This window comes from Oncorhynchus kisutch, unplaced genomic scaffold (genome assembly GCF_002021735.2).
Source record: "Oncorhynchus kisutch isolate 150728-3 unplaced genomic scaffold, Okis_V2 scaffold871, whole genome shotgun sequence".
Taxonomy (NCBI): Eukaryota; Metazoa; Chordata; class Actinopteri; order Salmoniformes; family Salmonidae; genus Oncorhynchus; species Oncorhynchus kisutch.
In genome coordinates, this window is record NW_022262816.1 from 24,554 (window position 1) to 43,020 (window position 18,467).

Consider the following 18,467-nt stretch of genomic DNA (forward strand, 5'->3'; position numbering starts at 1 on the left):
TTTTTTTTTACATATCGTATTCTCGTCAACAGAGATGTTAACATGTTCCAGAGATTTCTCTAAGTCTTCAGCTGACACTAGGATTCTTCTTAACCTCATTGAGCATTCTGTGCTGTGCTCTTGCAGTCATCCTTGCAGGACGGCCACTGCTACGGAGAGTAGCAACAGTGTTGAACTTTCTCCATTTATAGACAATTTGTTTTAGTGGACTGATGAACATCAAGCCTTTTAGATTTACTTTTGTAACCCTTTCCATCTTAATGCAAGTCTACAATTCTTAATTTTAGGTCTTGAGATTTATTTTGGTCGAGGCATGGTTCACATCAGGTAATGCTTCCTGTGAATAGCAAACTCAAATTTTGTGACTTTTTTTATAGGGCAAGGCAGCTCTAACCAACATCTCCAATCTTGTCTCATTGATTGGAATCCAGCTTAGCTGACACTTTTTCCAACCTACACTGAAGGTTTAAATGACGTATTCCAATATAGACAATAAAATTACAATAATTTGTGTTAGTTTAAGCACACTATATTTGTCTATTGCTGTGATTTAGATGAATATCAGATCAATTTATGCAGAAATCTTGGGAATTTCACAGGCTTCACACTTTTCCTTGTCACTGTACATTTTTACAGCAACAGACTGATCAATAATGTCAAAAGCCGCACTGAAGTATAACAAAACAGCCCCCCCCCAATATTTTAATCATCAATTTCTATCAGCCAATCAGTCATTTGTGTAAGTGCTGTGCTTGTTGAATATCCTTCCCTATAAGCATGCTGAAAGTCTTGTCAATTTGTTTACTGGTCAAACATTCTTTCCCAAAGTTTACTAAGGGTTGGGTAGAGGCTGACTTGGGCCAGTAAAAGGGGCTTTTACTATTCTTAGGTAGTGGAATGACTTTAGTTTCCCTCCAGGCCTGAGGGCACACACTCTAGTAGGCTTAAATTGAAGACGTGGCAAATGAGTGGCAATATCATCCGCTATTTTCCATCCAAGTTGTCAGACCCCAATGGCTTGTCATTGTTGATAGACATTTCTTTCACCTCTTCCAAACTCACTTTACGGAATTCCAAATGAAGGGTGGGGCTGTGTCTTTCAGCGGTTTGTGTTAGGGGTGGGGCTGTACTGTTCAGGGGTTAAGGGTGTGAGGTGTGGAATGTAGGGTGAGGTGTGAGAGGCTGTACTGTTGTCAAGGTTATGGTTAGGGGTGTTGGATTGTACCATTGTCAAGGTTAGAATTAGTGGTGCCGGGGAGGTTACGCACAGTTCAGACGCCACACTTACGGCGAGTGGTATTGAATCGAAATTAAGAGCGAGCTGGCAAGTTTAAGCGCTTTGCTTGATGTACCGATTGGATTCATACAACCGCTCAGACTTCCTCGTTGGTTTTGGGTGGAATTCAAGCATAACAGCGATCTTTCCTACATCTGTGAATATGAGACCATGATTGCACTTCCGTGGTGGTTTGGTAGAGAAGCAACCTTTATTTGCATCAATTAACATGTATTAATATAAATTACCATTCCTCCCGACAGTGGAAGAAGTGCTCTGGCACAATGCATGAGTGCTTCATCAGCACCGCATTGACAGAGCGGCAGAGGCTGTCCAGACGCAACTAATGGTTTCAGACCGCACTCTATCTATCCCCCTCTTCCAAAAAATAAGTGAGGTATTTTTTCCCGGTGCAGCGATAGAGCTGTGTTTGATCTAGGGCTTATGGGTGTACGGTGTGGATTAGTGAGGCGTAGAACTGTGTTTGATCTAGGGTTTAGGGGTGTCCGGTGTGGATTAGTGGTGTGAGGTGTACCATACCTTTATCCAGGCTGCTCCACAGGAGCAAGTTCTCAGCCAGTGTGAAGGACATGAGGCCGGGATCTGCTTTAAACTGTTTATATCTAGAACCATCCAGAAGAATGGAGTCGATCACTCCAGCACCTGCAACAAGGGACATGTTTTCACTGAGGACAGGAAGTCTGGGGAAATCAATTCATCCCAATGAGGTATTCCACATTGCTTGTAAAGTGCCATAATAATCTAGGTCGGCCCAGTTAGTACAGGTTATAATATCTCTTTCCGGCTACCCGGATAAAACACTAAATAACCTTCAGTTAGTGCTAAATACGGCTGCTAGAATCCTGACTAGAACCCAAAAATGTGATCATATTACTCCTGTGCTAGCCTCCCTACACTGGCTTCCTGTCAAGGCAAGGGCTAATTTCAAGGTTTTACTGCTAACCTACAAAGCATTACATGGGCTTGCGCCTACCTCTCTGATTTGGTCCTGCCGTACATACCTACACGTACGCTACGGTCACAAGACGCAGGCCTCCTAATTGTCCTTAGAATTCATAAGCAAACAGCTGGAGGCAGGGCTTTCTCCTATAGAGCTCCATTCTTATGGAATGGTCTGTGTAAGAGACGCAAACTCAGTCTCAACCTTTAGGTCTTTACTGAAGACTCATCTCTTCAGTGGGTCATATGATTGAGTGTAGTCTGGCCCAGGAGTGTGAAGGTGAACCCCCACCCTTGGGTTGTGCCGTGGCGGAGATCTTTGTGGGCTATACTCAGCCTTGTCTCAGGATGGTAAGTTGGTGGTTGAAGATATCCCTGTAGTGGTGTGGGGGCTGTGCTTTGGCAAAGTGGGTGGGGTTATATCCTTCCTGTTTGGCCCTGTGCGGGGGTGTCCTCGGATGGTGCCACAGTGTCTCCTGACCCCTCCTGTCTCAGTCTCCAGTATTTATGCTGCAGTAGTTTGTGTTGGGGGGCTAGGGTCAGTTTGTTATATATGGAGTACTTCTCCTGTCCTAGTCGGTGTCCTGCGTGCATTTAATTGTGCCCTCCAATTCTCTCTTTCTCTCCCTCGGAGGACCTGAGCCCTAGGGCCAAGCCTACCTGACATGACTCCTTGCTGTCCCCAGTCCACCTGGCCGTGCTGCTGCTCCAGTTTCAACTGTTCTGCCTTATTATTATTGGACCATGCTGGTCATTTATGAACATTTGAACATCTTGTCCATGTTCTGTTATAATCTCCACCCGGCACAGCAAGAAGAGGACTGGCCACCCCACAGCCTGGTTCCTCTAGGTTTTGGCCTTTCTAGGGAGTTTTTCCTAGCCACCGTGCTTCTACACCTGCATTGCTTGCGGTTTGGGGTTTTAGGCTGGGTTTCTGTACAGCAGTTTGAGATATCAGCTGATGTACGAAGGTCTATATAAATAAATTTGATTTGATTTGGATTTGATTATAATCTCACCCAAATCAGCTTAGTACAGGTTACAGTCTCACCTATGTCAGCCCAATACAGCCGAGTGCCGTTGTTGGAGAACAGAAGGGAGGTTGGCATCACAGCCTTCCTCCAGAGCAGCTTCTGACTACGTCCATCCATGAAGGCACAGTCCACGTGCGGCAGGCTCCTCACATTCACCTGGCCCAAGGCCGTGAAGCACAGGCGTCCTGTGGGGGGGTGCAGGGCAATGGAGGTGGTTCCCTGAAGGCCTAGTTGGAGTAGAGGTGCGGTGTGCTGCCCCCTGGTGGAGGTGACATGTAGGTCAGGCTGCTTCCTGCTGCTCCAGTACAAGTTAAGTGTGACCCAGTCCACAGCCAGAGCCATCACTATATCATCCTGGAGATTCAGGATTCTGCCGTCTGGTGTCAGGCCTGAGCTACTCAGTTTCAGGAGATTGACTGAGCCCTGGGCAGCATCAGCCAGGTATAAATTCCTCTCCTGTACAGCCAAATCCAGCCCCGAGGCCTGGTACACCCACGGCAGAGACCATATATTGTGCTCAGGCAACCGCTTCAACCCCACACCACTATGGATGGTGCTAAGGTATATCTGAACAGAAAGATACGAGCAGAAAAATTAATCTAGAGTCATCTATAGGTGGAGGCTATCTGACCAACAGTTAGGTTTAGGTAAAATCACAGATCACTATACTGTCCTACATTACTGACTGCAGTTGGAGAGTCACATACCTGTGTAACTGCAGTAGGAGAGAGGAGCAAGAGGAAGGTGGTGTCTACAAGGGTGGAGCAGGTGAGGCCGTCCCCAGCCAGGAGAAGCCCTGCTGCACATCTACACACAGCTTTGGGTCCCGTAGACCCAGCTCTGGGGCCTGTAGACAGTCCTGGAGCCAAGAGACAGATGTGGGAACACTGGAGCTGCTCACAGGGGCTGGACACGTTGATCTGCCGGAGGGGGTGCATAATCTACAGACAGCACGAGAGAGAGATACTTTTTACTGACCATTATAAACACTGGAACATAAGCAACTTCATTCTTTTTTGTACACCTTTATTTAACCATGTAGGCCAGTTGAGACCAAATAAGTGCGAAAAAAATCAAACAGTTACAAACAGTCAATAACAATAGAAAAATGTTCAGTGCAAATTTAGAAGAGTGTAGAAGATTAGAGGTAGGGCCATAAATAAGCCATCGAGGCAAAATAATTACAATTTAGCATAACACTGGAGTGATGGATGTGCAGATGATGTGCAAGTAGAAATACTGGGGTGCAAACACACAAGAGGGTAAGGTAGTTGGGTGTGGTATTTACAGATTGGCTATGACAGGTACAGTGATCGGTAAACTGCTCTGACAGCTGATGCTTAAAGTCATAAAGGAAGATTTAACTCCAGCTTCAGTGATTTTTGCAATTCATTCCTATCATTGGCAGCAGAGAACTGGAAGGAAAAGAAAAGGAAGTGTTGGCTTTGGGGATGACCAGTGAAATATACCTCCTGGAGCGCATGCTACGGATGGGTGATGCTATGGTGACCAGTGAGCCGAGATAAGGCAGGACTTTACCTAGCAGACTTCGAAGACATGGAGCCAGTGGGTTTGGTGACGAATATGTAGTGAGGGCCAGCCAACGAGAGCGTGCAGGTCGCAGTGGTGGGTAGTGTATGGGGCTTTGGTGACAAAACAGATGTCACTGATAAGACTGCATCCAGTTTGCTGAGTAGAGTGTTGGAGGCTATTTTATAGATGACATCCCCGAAGTCAAGGATCGGTAGGGATGGTCAGTTTTACGAGGGTATGTTTGGCAGCATGAGTGAAGGAGGTTTTATTGCGAAATAGGATGCCGAATATAGATTTAATTTGGGATGAGAGATGCTTAATGTGAGTCTGCAAGGAGTCTGACCAGACACCAAGGTTTATGTAGTTGCCCACATATTGGGGCGGCAGGTAGCCTAGTGGTTAGACTGTTGGACTAGTAACCGGAAGGTTGCAAGTTCAAACCCCCGAGCTGACAAGGTACAAATGTCATTCTGCCCCTGAACAGGCAGTTAACCCACTGTTCCTAGGCAGTCATTGAAAATAAGAATTTGTTCTTAACTGACTTGCAAGGTTAAATAAAGGTCAAATAAATAAATACAAATATTTTAAGTCAGAACCGTCCAGAGTAGTGTTGCTAGTCGGGCAGGAGAGTGCAAGCAGAAATTAGTTGAAGAGCATGCACTTAGTTTCACTTGCATTTACAAGCACTTGGAGGCCTCGGATGGACTGGTGTATGGAATTGAATCTCAATTGGAGGGGTTTTAGCAGTGTCCAAAGGGCCAGATTTATACAGAATGGCGTCGTCTGCGTAGAGGTGGATTAGAGAATCACCAGCAGCAAGAGCGACATTTATATTTACAGAGAAAGAAGTCGGCCCAAGAATTGAACCCTGCGGCACCCCCATAGACTGCCAGAGGTCCAGACAACAGGCCCTCCGATTCGACAAACTGAACTATCTGAGAAGTAGTTGTTGAACCAGGCGAGGCAGTCATTTGAGAAGCCAAGACTGTTGAGTCTGCCGATAAGAGTGTGGTGATTGACAGAGTCGAAAGCCTTGGCCAGGTCAATGAACACTGCACAGTCTGTTATCGATGGCGGTTATGACATCGTTTAGGACCTTGAGCGTAGCGGAGGTGCACCCATGACCAGCTCGGGAACCAGATTGCATAGCGGAGAAGGTATGGTGGGATACGAGATGGTTGGTGATGTTTGTTAACACGACTAAGATTTTGGAAAGTCAGGGCAGAATTGATATAGGTCTATAACAGTTTGGGTCTAGAGTGTCTCTCCCTTTGAAGAGGGGGATGAACGCAGCAGCTTTCCAATCTTCGGGTATCTCAGACGAGACGGAAGAGATTGAACAGGCTAGTAATAGGGGTTGCAACAACTTTGGCTGATAATTTTAGGAAGAGAGGGTCCAGATTGTCTAGCCCAGCTGATTTGTACAGGTCAAGGTTTTGCAGCTCTTTCAGAACATCTGCTATTTTGGTAAAGAAGAAGCTGGGGAGGCTTGGGCAAGTAGCTGCGGGGGGTGCGGAGCTGTTGGCCGGGACTGAGGTAGCCGGGAGGAAAGCATGGCCAGCCATAGAGAAATGCTTATTGAAATTCTCGATTGCTGATTTATTGGTGGTGATAGTGTTACCTAGTCTCAGTGCAGTGGGCAGCTGGGAGGAGGTGCTCTTACTCTCCATGGACTTTACAGTGTCCCAGTACTTTTTGGAGTTAGAGCTACAGGATGCAAATTTCTGCTTGAAAAAAACAAACCTTTGCTTTCCTGAGTGACTACGTGTATTGGTTCCTGACTTCCCTGAACAGTTATTTTTTTTTATTTCACCTTTATTTAACCAGGTAGGCTAGTTGAGAACAAGTTCCCATTTGCAACTGCAACCTGGCCAAGAAAGCATAGCAGTGTGAACAGACAACAATAGAGTTACACATGGAGTAAACAATTAACAAGTCAATAACACAGTAGAAAAAAAGTATATACATTGTGTGCAAAAGGCATGAGGTAGGCAGATAATTACAATTTTGCAGATTAACACTGGAGTGATAAATGATCAGATGGTCATGTACAGGTAGAGATATTGGTGTGCAAAAAAGCAGAAAAGTAAATAAATATGAACTGTATGGGGATGAGGTAGGTAAAATTGGGTGGGATATTTACCAATAGACTATGTAAAGCTGCAGCGATCGGTTAGCTGCTCAGATAGCAGATGTTTGAAGTTGGTGAGGGAGATAAGTCTCCAACTTCAGCGATTTTTGCAATTCATTCCAGTCACAGGCAGCAGAGAACTGGAACAAAAGGTGGCCAAATGAGGTGTTGGCTTTAGGGATGATCAGTGAGATACACCTGCTGGAGCGCGTGCTACGGGTGGGTGTTGCCATCGTGACCAGTGAACTGAGATAAGGCGGAGCTTTACCTAGCATGGACTTGTAGATGACCTGGAGCCAGTGGGTCTGGCGATGAATATGTAGCGAGGGCCAGCCAACTAGAGCATACAGGTCGCAGTGGTGGGTGGTATAAGGTGCTTTAGTAACAAAACGGATGGCACTGTGATAAACTGCATCCAGTTTGCTGAGTAGAGTATTGGAAGCTATTTTGTAAATGACATCGCCGAAGTCGAGGATCGGTAGAATAGTAAGTTTTACTAGGGTAAGTTTGGCGGCGTGAGTGAAGGAGGCTTTGTTGCGGAATGGAAAGCCGACTCTAGATTTGATTTTCGATTGGAGATGTTTGATATGAGTCTAGAAGGAGAGTTTACAGTCTAGCCAGACACCTAGTTACTTATAGATGTCCACATATTCAAGGTCGGAACCATCCAGGGTGGTGATGCTAGTCGGGCGTGCAGGCAGCGAACGGTTGAAAAGCATGCATTTGGTTTTACTAGCGTTTAAGAGCAGTTGGAGGCCACGGAAGGAGTGTTGTATGGCATTGAAGCTCGTTTGGAGGTTAGATAGCACAGTGTCCAAGGACGGGCCGGAAGTATACAGAATGGTGTCGTCTGCGTAGAGGTGGATCAGGGAATCGCCCACAGCAATGGCAACATCATTGATATATACAGAGAAAAGAGTCGGCCCGAGAATTGAACCCTGTGGCACCCCCATAGAGACTGCCAGAGGACTGGACAGCATGCCCTCCGATTTGACACACTGAACTCGGTCTGCAAAGTAGTTGGTGAACCAGGCAAGGCAGTCATCAGAAAAACCGAGGCTACTGAGTCTGCCGATAAGAATATGGTGATTGACAGAGTCGAAAGCCTTGGCAGACGGCTGCTAACCCTAACCCAAGGAATCACAAAAATGGGACAAAAACCAAATTGAGAAACTGCATGCAGATTTCTGCAAAAATATCCTCTATGTATAGCAGAAAACACCAAAAAATGCATGCAGAGCAGAATTCGGTCGATACCGCTCATTATCAAAATCCAGAAAATAACCTACAACCACCAAAAAGGAAGCAATACCCAAACCTTCCACAAAGTCATCACCTACAGAGAGATGAACCTGGAGTAGAGTCACCTAAGAAAGCTGGTCCTGGGGCTTAGTGCAAACAGACCACAGAGCCCTAGGACAGCAACACAATTAGACCCAACAAATCATGAGAAAACGAAAATTATTCTTGACACACTGGAAAGAAATTATAAAAAACCAGCAAGCTAGAATGCTATTTGGCCTTACAACAGAGAGTAGACAGTGGCAGAATACCTGACCACTGTGACTGACCCAAAATTATGAAAATCTTGTACAGACTCAGTGACCATAGCTTTACGATTGAGAAAGGCCGCTGAAGGCAGACCTTGCTCTCAAAAGACAGGCTATGTGCACACCCTAACCCAAAATGAGGTGTAAACTGAGTTGCCCTTCCTAACCTGATGCCAAATGTATGACCAGGTTAGTGTCACATATGTCCGTCAGACTACACAGATGCGCAACGAATTCGAAAGCAAATCCAATTTTGATCAATTATCTCTCCCATCTATCTCGCTCTACATATGTATAGTGAAATACGGTGTGCAATCACAGAAGCCACAAGAAAAAGGGCAACCAGTGAAGAACAAAGACCATTGTAAATAACACTTATATTTCTGTTGGTTTATTTTCCACTTTAACTATTTGCACATGACACTTGAAAGGTCACTTTTCTTGGAGCTTTTGTGATTCATGGTCCCTGTAAATTAGTATTGTTTCAATATTGTTTATTATCTACATATGTTTACCATGCCAATAAAGGCCTTAAATTGAATTGAGAGAGCGAGAGAGACCGCGAGACACTTCAAGACGGAGGGAGAGAGGGGCAACATGACCACTACCACTGATTATAAGGTTGAACCCATTCCCTTAACCCCAATCCTTGTCTAAAGCCTTACCCTGATGCCAAAAGGCTGTCCAGGTCTTTTGAGTAAAACTTTGCGGTTCTTGCCCGTGTTCTTGTGGGATACTTGAATAGTTCCCCTCTTGGTGTCAGACCAGTATACCATGTCATTGAAAACCATTACAGAGAATGGACTGGGCATTTCAGTCAGCTGCAGAAGCTTTTGTGAAGACAGACAAGAGCAAAAAGAACCATCTTAACCAGTTATATTCCATGTTTACAGTAAAGTTCATATCTAGACATTCCATGTTTACTGTAAAGAGTATAACCATAATTCATGTTAGCTGCAGTGTTACCCTGACATTGTGTCCTTCCAGGGACACAGAGCCGATGCACTGCAGTTTTTCATCTGCCCAGTAGATTCGGTCAGTGAGAGTGTCCACAGAGAGACTGACTGGCCAGCTGAGACCACGAGTCAACACCACCTTCCTCTCAGAGCCATCCATCCCTGACCGCTCTATCTGGGGATTGCTACCAACCTCTGACCAATACATCAACCTGGGAGAGAAAGAACAACGATTAGTCAACATCAGGGGTAGGGAACCCTGGTTCTGGAGTGCCCAAGGAACGACAAGTTTTTCATTTAACCAACCTGGAAGACCAAGTGTGTTGCATTTAGGCAATCATTACTAAGCTGATTAATTAGCTCAGTTGGGACAAAATCCTGCAGTAGCTGCAGCACTCCAGGAACAGGGTGGCCTACAGCTATCAGTCTACCAAAAGTAGAAGTCCACAACTTCAGACGAATTTATGCTTTATTATATTCTACTGAAGCTTTATTTTAACACCTTGTCCCCTCACCCACCTTTGTGTGGCAGCTTCCCTTTCACATGTGACATGTTTTATGAATGCTGCAAAATTAATTGCCTGTAGGACATTGAAGTTCTGAATACTGGCTAGAGCAATTAAACATGTAAGGGGGAGGAGTGTTTTTACAACCAACATAATAAAATTAAAAACCAGTCTTCCTTCAGGCTCAAGCAAGCAGAGTGAGGTTAAAAAAAAAATAGGACAGACTTTCATACGAACTTCTAAACAGGTGGAAGCGCCAGAGGGACCTGCACATCTACCATAAGGGTTAGGGTTAACCCTATCATAAGACTGAATTAGGCCATTTTGATTATGAAACATTTTCCCCACACCATTTACAAACCAATCACATTGGGAACCTAAGTTGGAGTCCGTGTCAAACTATACAGACCTTAGGGCCTCCCGAGTGGCGCAGGGGTCTAAGGCAGTGCATCGCAGTGATAGCTGTGCCGCTAGAGATCCTGATTCAAGTCCAAGCTCTGTTGCAGCACAGCGGCGACCGGTAGACGCACGCAGCGGCGCACAATTCGCCCAGCGTAGTCTGAGTTAGGGGAGGGTTTGGCCGGCAGGGATGTCTTGTCCCATTGCGCTCTAGCGACTCCTGTGGCAGGCCGGGCGCATGCACGCTAACACGGTGGCCAAGAGTACAGCGTGTCTGCCGACGCATTGGTGTGGCTGGCTTCCGGGTTAAGCGGGAATTGTGTCAAGAAGCAGTGTGGCTTGGTTGGGTTTCGGAGGATGCACGGCTCTCGACCTTCGCTGCTCTGAGTCCGTATGGGAGTTGCAGCGATGAGTTAAGACAAGACTAACCACCAATTGGACACCATGAAATTGGGGAGATAAATGTAAACAAAAATATATGAACTATACAGACTCTTATATAGGGATTTGGTTTCATTTTCACAATTCGGACCTATTTTAGTTTTAATTGGATTGAATTATAGTTGTCTATAAGCATTGTTTGAAGCTCAGTTATATTCAAATCACCCCATCATATCTAAGCCAATGACCCCATTAGAGGAACATTTGCAAATCAACACTCCGACTCATGAGCGAGAACCACAAGGAAAACAAATTGTTCAGTTCCATATTGGCTTAAAAGTTTGTTTTTTCACCTCTAGAAAATCCGCTGTTAATATTCAATAAATTCTAACTCCATCATTTCTGTTTCCATTTTTCATTGATTACTTTTACCTAACTTGTATTGTATAATATGTTGAATAATCACCTTCCGGTGTAAACATCATGGAAATTGAAAACAAAAAACTATGTGAGTGAAGGCATGGACCTGAAGTCCCCCCCCCAAAAAAATGGAAATTCACATGAGCGCCACAATGTCTATTTATTTTATTTGACCTTTATTTAACTAGGCAAGTCAGTTAACAACTACCTGCGGGTTAACTACCTGTTCAGGGGCAGAACGACAGATTTGTACCTTGTCAGCTCGGGGATTTGAACTTGCAACCTTCCGGTTACTAGTCCAACGCTCTAACCACTATTCCACCCATGCTCTATCAAGGTTTTCCTGCACACAGCTATGGCGGTCTATTGTACTTTAAACAATTTGTACACAGTTTGCTTTAAGTCTCAAAACCTCCTCAAAGCCTGATTCATACTCTTCAGAGGGATAATAGACTTCAGGGTCGTGTCATAAAAACAGAGTGAGATATATTAATTTGTATACCCTTTGGGCGGCAGCAGCCCTCACACCCGAACCCACCCTTTGTGTGGCAGCAGCAGTAGTGAGCGAGGCTGCTCCAGATCCTCATCCAGAACCACTATGTAGTTCTGAGACTTTACTGTAGATGTGCCCAGCCTCACAGCCAGAATCTGACTGGCCAGCCCATCCAGCCAGTACAGGTTCCTGCCAACCCAGTCCACAGCTATAGACTCAGACTTCACACCTACAGAAAGAAAGCATTATTTTAGCAAACATCTAGTAGACAGTAGGGCTGAGACTGTACTTGGTACTAACCCTGTCCTTGGTTAGGGTACTAACCTTTGACCAGAGTGCCTGTGTTCTTGGTGTTGATGGACGTCCACTTGATGCTCTCCTCCTCCAGACTGACCCAGTATACCCTCTGGTCTCTCCAGTCATAATCCACACAGAACACAGGTGTCTGACTAGTGGAGAGCAATGAAAGGCTGGAGCTATGCAACCCCAACACCAGCAGCTTATTCTGAACAGATGCCAGCAGGTGAGCCTCATCTACACAGACAAAATATATCATCAATATACCATGACAAAAGACCATTCTGAATACAATGACAAAACTATAATTAGACAAATCTACATTAGGTTGAGCCAGCAATGCATGTTAGAGTATTTTCTCCCCTTAATTTCTCCATGTTACATAATTAAATTTGGCACACTGGTTGGGAACTCAATTTCCTAAAAGCTCAGATGGCACTGCAATCTGCTGGCTCGTTTTCTTGCTGGAAGGATGTATAGAAAACCAGCATTCTCCCATAGGGATTCTCTAGATGCCATTTGTGACCCATCATCTTTTTTCAGTCTTATGTACCAACATTTGAATTGATGTTTTTACATTTGATAAAAGTAGAGCTTCAAAATGGCATATCATACACCATAGTTGGAGGAAACAGGAAGTAATGCTGCTTTAAAAAGTTGATATACTTAGAATCCATTTAGGAGTAAAAAGCATTCGAACATTTGAGACCAAGTGGCTTGATTCGGTCTTCTGTAGCAACATTTGAAAAGGTTTTTTTATTTTTACATTGGATGAGAGTAGACAGAGCTAGAATATGGTATATCATACAATAGTTGAACGCGAAAGTAATTGTGCTTTGAAAGTTGATAAACTTGTAACCTCACATTTGAGAAAATGGCCCTTGAATATTTGGTACCTACTGAGAGCTCGTCAACACATATTCAGCATCGTTCACACCCTTTTCAAATCAAATCAAATTTATTTATATAGCCCTTCGTACATCAGCTGATATCTCAAAGTGCTGTACAGAAACCCAGCCTAAAACCCCAAACAGCAAGCAATGCAGGTGGAGAAGCACAGAGCTAGAATATTAAGCTTTTAAGCTTTTAAGCTTAAGCCCCACCCATCTAAGGATTCACATGTGAGGCAATGTACTAAACAACCAAAGATGAAGAATAAAAGCCAGTTTATACTATGAGTGTGCTTGTAAATGTAAACTGGGCATTGGCAACCTCAGAGCGGTGTCAGATTGTCCGTTTGTAAATTCAGAGCATTTCGGTCTCGGAAAGTTCAGGGCACACATTGGAAGCTCTGGCCGATGAGTAGGGTTGAGCCGAGCGTTCTGACCTAACAGCAGTCAAACACCCAAGCCAACTGGCCAACCTTGACGAGCTACTTCCAGACACAAATGAGAACAGCTCACTGACCAGTTTACTCACCCTAGCAGAGCTGGTTCGGCTGGCAAAAATATTATTACGTTTCATTGCCAACGTTTACTGACACCGGCCATGTTCAATGGGTGTGGAGTGTTGGTAAATTCATCAGTTATGCGCTCTCACAGATGAGTGGTCTGAAATCGACATTTCCAGCCCACTCATAAGAGAAAGCCCGTCATAGCTAGTGAGAAGGTTGCTGCTTTTTCTGTAACTAAACCAACTAGGCTCTTAATTTAACAATTGTACACTGATCAAAAAAATAAAGGGAACACTAAAATAACATCCTAGATCTGAATGAATGAAATATTCTTTACATAGTTGAATGTGCTGACAAATTCACACAAATTATCAATGGAAATCAAATTTATCAACCCATGGAGGTCTGGATTTGGAGTCACACTCAAAATTAAAGTGGAAAACCACACTACAGGCTGATCCAACTTTGATGTAATGTCCTTAAAACAAGTCAAAATGAGGCTCAGTAGTGTGTGTGGCCTCCACGTGCCTGTATGACCTCCCTACAACGCCTGGGCATGCTCCTGATGAGGTGGCGGATGGTCTCCTGAGGGATCTCCTCCCAGACCTGGACTAAAGCATCCGCCAACTCCTGGACAGTCTGTGGTGCAATGTGGCATTGGTGGATGGAGCGAGACATGATGTCCCAGATGTGCTCAATTGGATCCAGTTCTGGGGAACGGGCGGGCCAGTCAATAGCATCAATGCCTTCCTCTTGCAGGAACTGCTGACAAACTCCAGCCAAATGAGGTCTAGCATTAGGAGGAACCCAGGGCCAACATATGCACCAGCATATGGTCTCACAAGGGGTCTGAGGATCTCATCGCCGTACCTAATGGCAGTCAGGCTACCTCTGGCGAGCACATGGAGGGCAGTGCGGTCCCCCAAAGAAATGCCACCCCACACCATGACTGACCCACCACCAAACCGGTCATGCTGGAGGATGTTGCAGGCAGCAGAACGTTCTCCACGGCGTCTCCAGACTGTCACGTCTGTCACGTGCTCAGTGTGAACCTGCTTTCATCTATGAAGAGCACTAGGCACCAGTGGCAAATTTGCCAATCTTGGTGTTCTCTGGCAAATGCCAAACGTCATGCACGGTGTTGGGCGTTAAGCACAACCCACCTGTGGACGTCGGGCCCTTCATGGAGTCTGTTTCTGACCGTTTGAGCAGACATGCACATTTGTGGCTTACTGGAGGTCATTTTGCAGGGGTCTGGCAGTGCTCCTCCTGCTCCTCCTTGCACAAAGGCAGAGGTAGCGGTCCTGCTGCTGGGTTGTTGCCCTCCTACGGCCTCCACGTCTCCTGATGTACTGGCCTGTCTCCAGGTAGTGCCTCCATGCTCTGGACACCACGCTGACAGACACAGCAAACCTTCTTGCCACAGCTCGCATTGATGTGCCATCCTGGATGAGCTGCACTACCTGAGCCACTTGTGTGGGTTGTAGACTCCGTCTCATGCTACCACTAGAGTAAAGCACCGCCAGCATTCAGAAGTGACCAAAACATCAGCCAGGAAGCATAGGAACTGAGAAGTTGTCTCTGGTCACCACCTGCAGCACCACTCCTTTTTTGGGAGTGTCTTGCTAATTGCCTATAATTTACACCTGTTGTCTATTCCATTTGCACAACAGCATGTGAAATGTATTGTCAATCAGTGTGGCTTCCTAAGTGGACAGCTTGATTTCACAGAAGTGTGATTGACTTGGAGTTACCTTGTGTTGTTTAAGTGTTCCCTTTATTTTTTTGAGCAGTGTATTTGTATTGACAGATAACAGTCTGTAATAAAGGCATATGAAAGTTCACAAGTTGATATGAAAGTTAATTATGGCAAGGCGACCAGAAAAATAACCAAATACAAACAGCGTAGCTATTCCCGCCGCAAGGCAATCAAACAAGCTAAGCGTCAGTATAGAGACAGTCGAGTCGTAATTCAATGGCTCAGACACAAGACCTATGTGGCAAGGTCTACAGTCAATCACGGACAACAAAAAGAAAACCAGCCCAGTCGCAGACACCGATGTCTTGCTCCCAGACCAACTCCTTTGCTCGCTTTGAGGACAATAGTGCCACTGACACGGCCCACTACCAAGGCCCACTACCAAAACCTGCGGACTCTCCTTCACCGCAGCCAACATGAGTAAAACATTTAAACGTGTTAACCCTCGCAAGTCTGCCATCCCAGAAGGTTTCCCTATGAGATGAGTATGTAAACAAAGTGGCATAGTTAGTGGCTAGTGATACATGTATTACATAAAGATGCAGTAGATGATAGAGTACAGTATATACATATACATATACATATGAGATGAATAATGTAGGGTAAGTAGCATTGTTTAAAGTGGCTAGTGATATATTTTACATCAATTCCCATTATTAAAGTGGCTGGAGTTGAGTCTGTTGGCAGCAGCCACTCAATGTTAGTGGTGGCTGTTTAACAGTCTGATGGCCTTGAGATAGAAGCTGTTTTTCAGTCTCTCGGTCCCAGCTTTGATGCACCTGTACTGATCTCGCCTTCAAGATGATAGCGGGGTGAACAGGCAGTGGCTCGGGTGGTTGTTGTCCTTGATGATCTTTATGGCCTTCCTGTGACATCGGGTGGTAGGGCAGGTAGTTTGCCCCTTAAAACTTACTACCCTCTCCACTACTGTCCCATCGATGTGGATAGGGGGGTGTTCCCTCTGCTGTTTCCTGTAGTCCACAATCATCTCCTTAGTTTTGTTGACGTTGAGTGTGAGGTTATTTCCCTGACACCACACTCCGAGGGCACTCACCTCCTCCCTGTAGGCCATCTCGTCATTGTTGGTAATCAAGCCTACCACTGTTGTGTCGTCCGCAAACTTAATGATTGAGTTGGAGACGTGCGTGGCCACGCAGTCGTGGGTGAACAGGGAGTACAGGAGAGGGCTCAGAACACACCCTTGTGGGGCCCCAGTGTTGAGGATCAGCAGGGTGGAGATGTTACCTACCCTCACCACCTGGGGGCGGCCCGTCAGGAAGTCCAGGACCCAGTTGCACAGGGCGGGGTCGAGTCCCAGGGTCTCGAGCTTGATGACGAGCTTGGAGGGTACTATGGTGTTGAATGCCGAGCTGTAGTCGATGAACAGCATTCTCACATAGGTATTCCTCTTGTCCAGATGGGTTAGGGCAGTGTGCAGTGTGGTTGAGATTGCATCGTCTGTGGACCTATTTGGGCGGTAAGCAAATTGGAATGGGTCTAGGGTGTCGGGTAGGGTGGAGGTGATATGGTCCTTGACTAGTCTCTCAAAGCACTTCATTATGACGGATGGGAGTGCTACGGGGCGGTAGTCGTTTAGCTCAGTTACCTTAGCTTTCTTGGGAACAGGAACAATGGTGGCCCTCTTGAAGCATGTGGGAACAGCAGACTGGTATAGGGATTGATTGAATATGTCCGTAAACACACCGGCCAGCTGGTCTGCGCATGCTCTGAGGGCGCGGCTGGGGATGCCGTCTGGGCCTGCAGCCTTGCGAGGGTTAACACGTTTAAATGTTTTACTCACCTCGGCTGCAGTGAAGGAGAGAACGCATGTTTTCGTTGCAGGCCGTGTCAGTGGTAATGTATTGTCCTCAAAGCGGGCAAAAACGTTATTTTGTCTGCCTGGGAGCAAGACATCCTGGTCCGTGACTGGGCTGGATTTCTTCCTGTAGTCCGTGATTGACTGTAGACCCTGCCACATGCCTCGTGTCTGAGCCGTTGAATTGAGATTCTACTTTGTCTCTGTACTGACGCTTAGCTTGTTTGATAGCCTTGGAGGGAATAGCTGTACTGTTTGTATTCAGTCATGTTACCAGACACCTTGCCCTGATTAAAAGCAGTGGTTCGCGCTTTCAGTTCCACACGAATGCTGCCATCAATCCACGGTTTCTGGTTAGGGAATGTTTTAATCGTTGCTATGGGAACGACATCTTCAAAGCACGTTCTAATGAACTCGCACACCGAATCAGCGTATTCGTCAATATTGTTATCTGACGCAATACGAAACATGTCCCAGTCCACGTGATGGAAGCAGTCTTGGAGTGTGGAGTCAGCTTGGTCGGACCAGCGTTGGACAGACCTCAGCGTGGGAGCCTCTTGTTTTAGTTTCTGTCTGAAGGCAGGGATCAACAAAATGGAGTCGTGGTCAGCTTTTCCGAAAGGGGGGCGGGGCAGGGCCTTATATGCGTCGCGGAAGTTAGAGTAACAATGATCCAAGGTCTTTCCACCCCTGGTTGCGCAATCGATATGCTGATAAAATTTAGGGAGTCTTGTTTTCAGATTAGCCTTGTTAAAATCCCCAGCTACAATGAATGCAGCCTCCGGATAAATCGTTTCCAGTTTGCAGAGAGTTAAATAAAGTTCGTTCAGAGCCATCGATGTGTCTGCTTGGGGGGGATATATACGGCTGTGAATTTAATCGAAGAGAATTCTCTTGGTAGATAATGGGTCTACATTTGATTGTGAGGAATTCTAAAATCAGGTGAACAGAAGGATTTGAGTTCCTGTATGTTTCTTTCATCACACCATGTCACATTAGCCATAAGGCATACGCCCCCGCCCCTCTTCTTACCAGAGAGATGTTTGTTTCTGTCGGCGCGATGCGTGGAGAAACCAGTTGGCTGCACCGCCTCGGATAGCGTCTCCAGTGAGCCATGTTTCCGTGAAGCAAAGAACGTTGCAGTCTGATGTCCCTCTGGAATGCTACCCTTGCTCGGATTTCATCAACCTTGTTGTCAAGAGACTGGACATTGGCAAGAAGAATGCTAGGGAGTGGTGCACGGTGTGCCCGTCTCCGGAGTCTGACCAGAAGACCGCCTCATTTCCCTCTTTTTCTGAGTTGTTTTTTGGGGTCGCTGCATGGAATCCACTCCGTTGTCCTGTTTGTAAGGCAGAACACAGGATCCGCGTCGCGAAAAACATTCTTGGTCGTACTGATGGTGAGTTGACGCTGATCTTATATTCAGTACCCGTATCTGAATTTTTATTTTTTTAATATTTCACCAGGTAAGCTAGCTGAGAACAAGTTCTCATTTACAACTGCGACGTGCCAAAGATAAAGCAAAGCAGTGCGACAGAAACAGTGGCAAGAAATGGAATAAAC

At 45.7% G+C, this 18,467-nt stretch overlaps 1 protein-coding gene across 6 annotated transcripts in view; it reads right to left on the reverse strand.

Annotated features, from left to right (window-relative positions):
* LOC109876922 (low-density lipoprotein receptor-related protein 2) overlaps window positions 1–18,467 on the reverse strand; it is an 81,691-nt gene that overhangs the window by 12,614 nt on the left and 50,610 nt on the right. For all 6 annotated transcript variants that reach the window (XM_031816794.1, XM_031816793.1, XM_031816797.1 and 3 more), the window contains 7 exons: window positions 11,964–12,173; window positions 11,685–11,868; window positions 9,451–9,652; window positions 9,150–9,314; window positions 3,978–4,211; window positions 3,288–3,837; window positions 1,817–1,939 (listed from right to left, as the gene is read on the reverse strand). In XM_031816794.1, coding sequence (XP_031672654.1) covers window positions 1,817–1,939; window positions 3,288–3,837; window positions 3,978–4,211; window positions 9,150–9,314; window positions 9,451–9,652; window positions 11,685–11,868; window positions 11,964–12,173 — 1,668 coding nt within the window. The remainder of the gene's footprint in view (window positions 1–1,816; window positions 1,940–3,287; window positions 3,838–3,977; window positions 4,212–9,149; window positions 9,315–9,450; window positions 9,653–11,684; window positions 11,869–11,963; window positions 12,174–18,467) is intronic.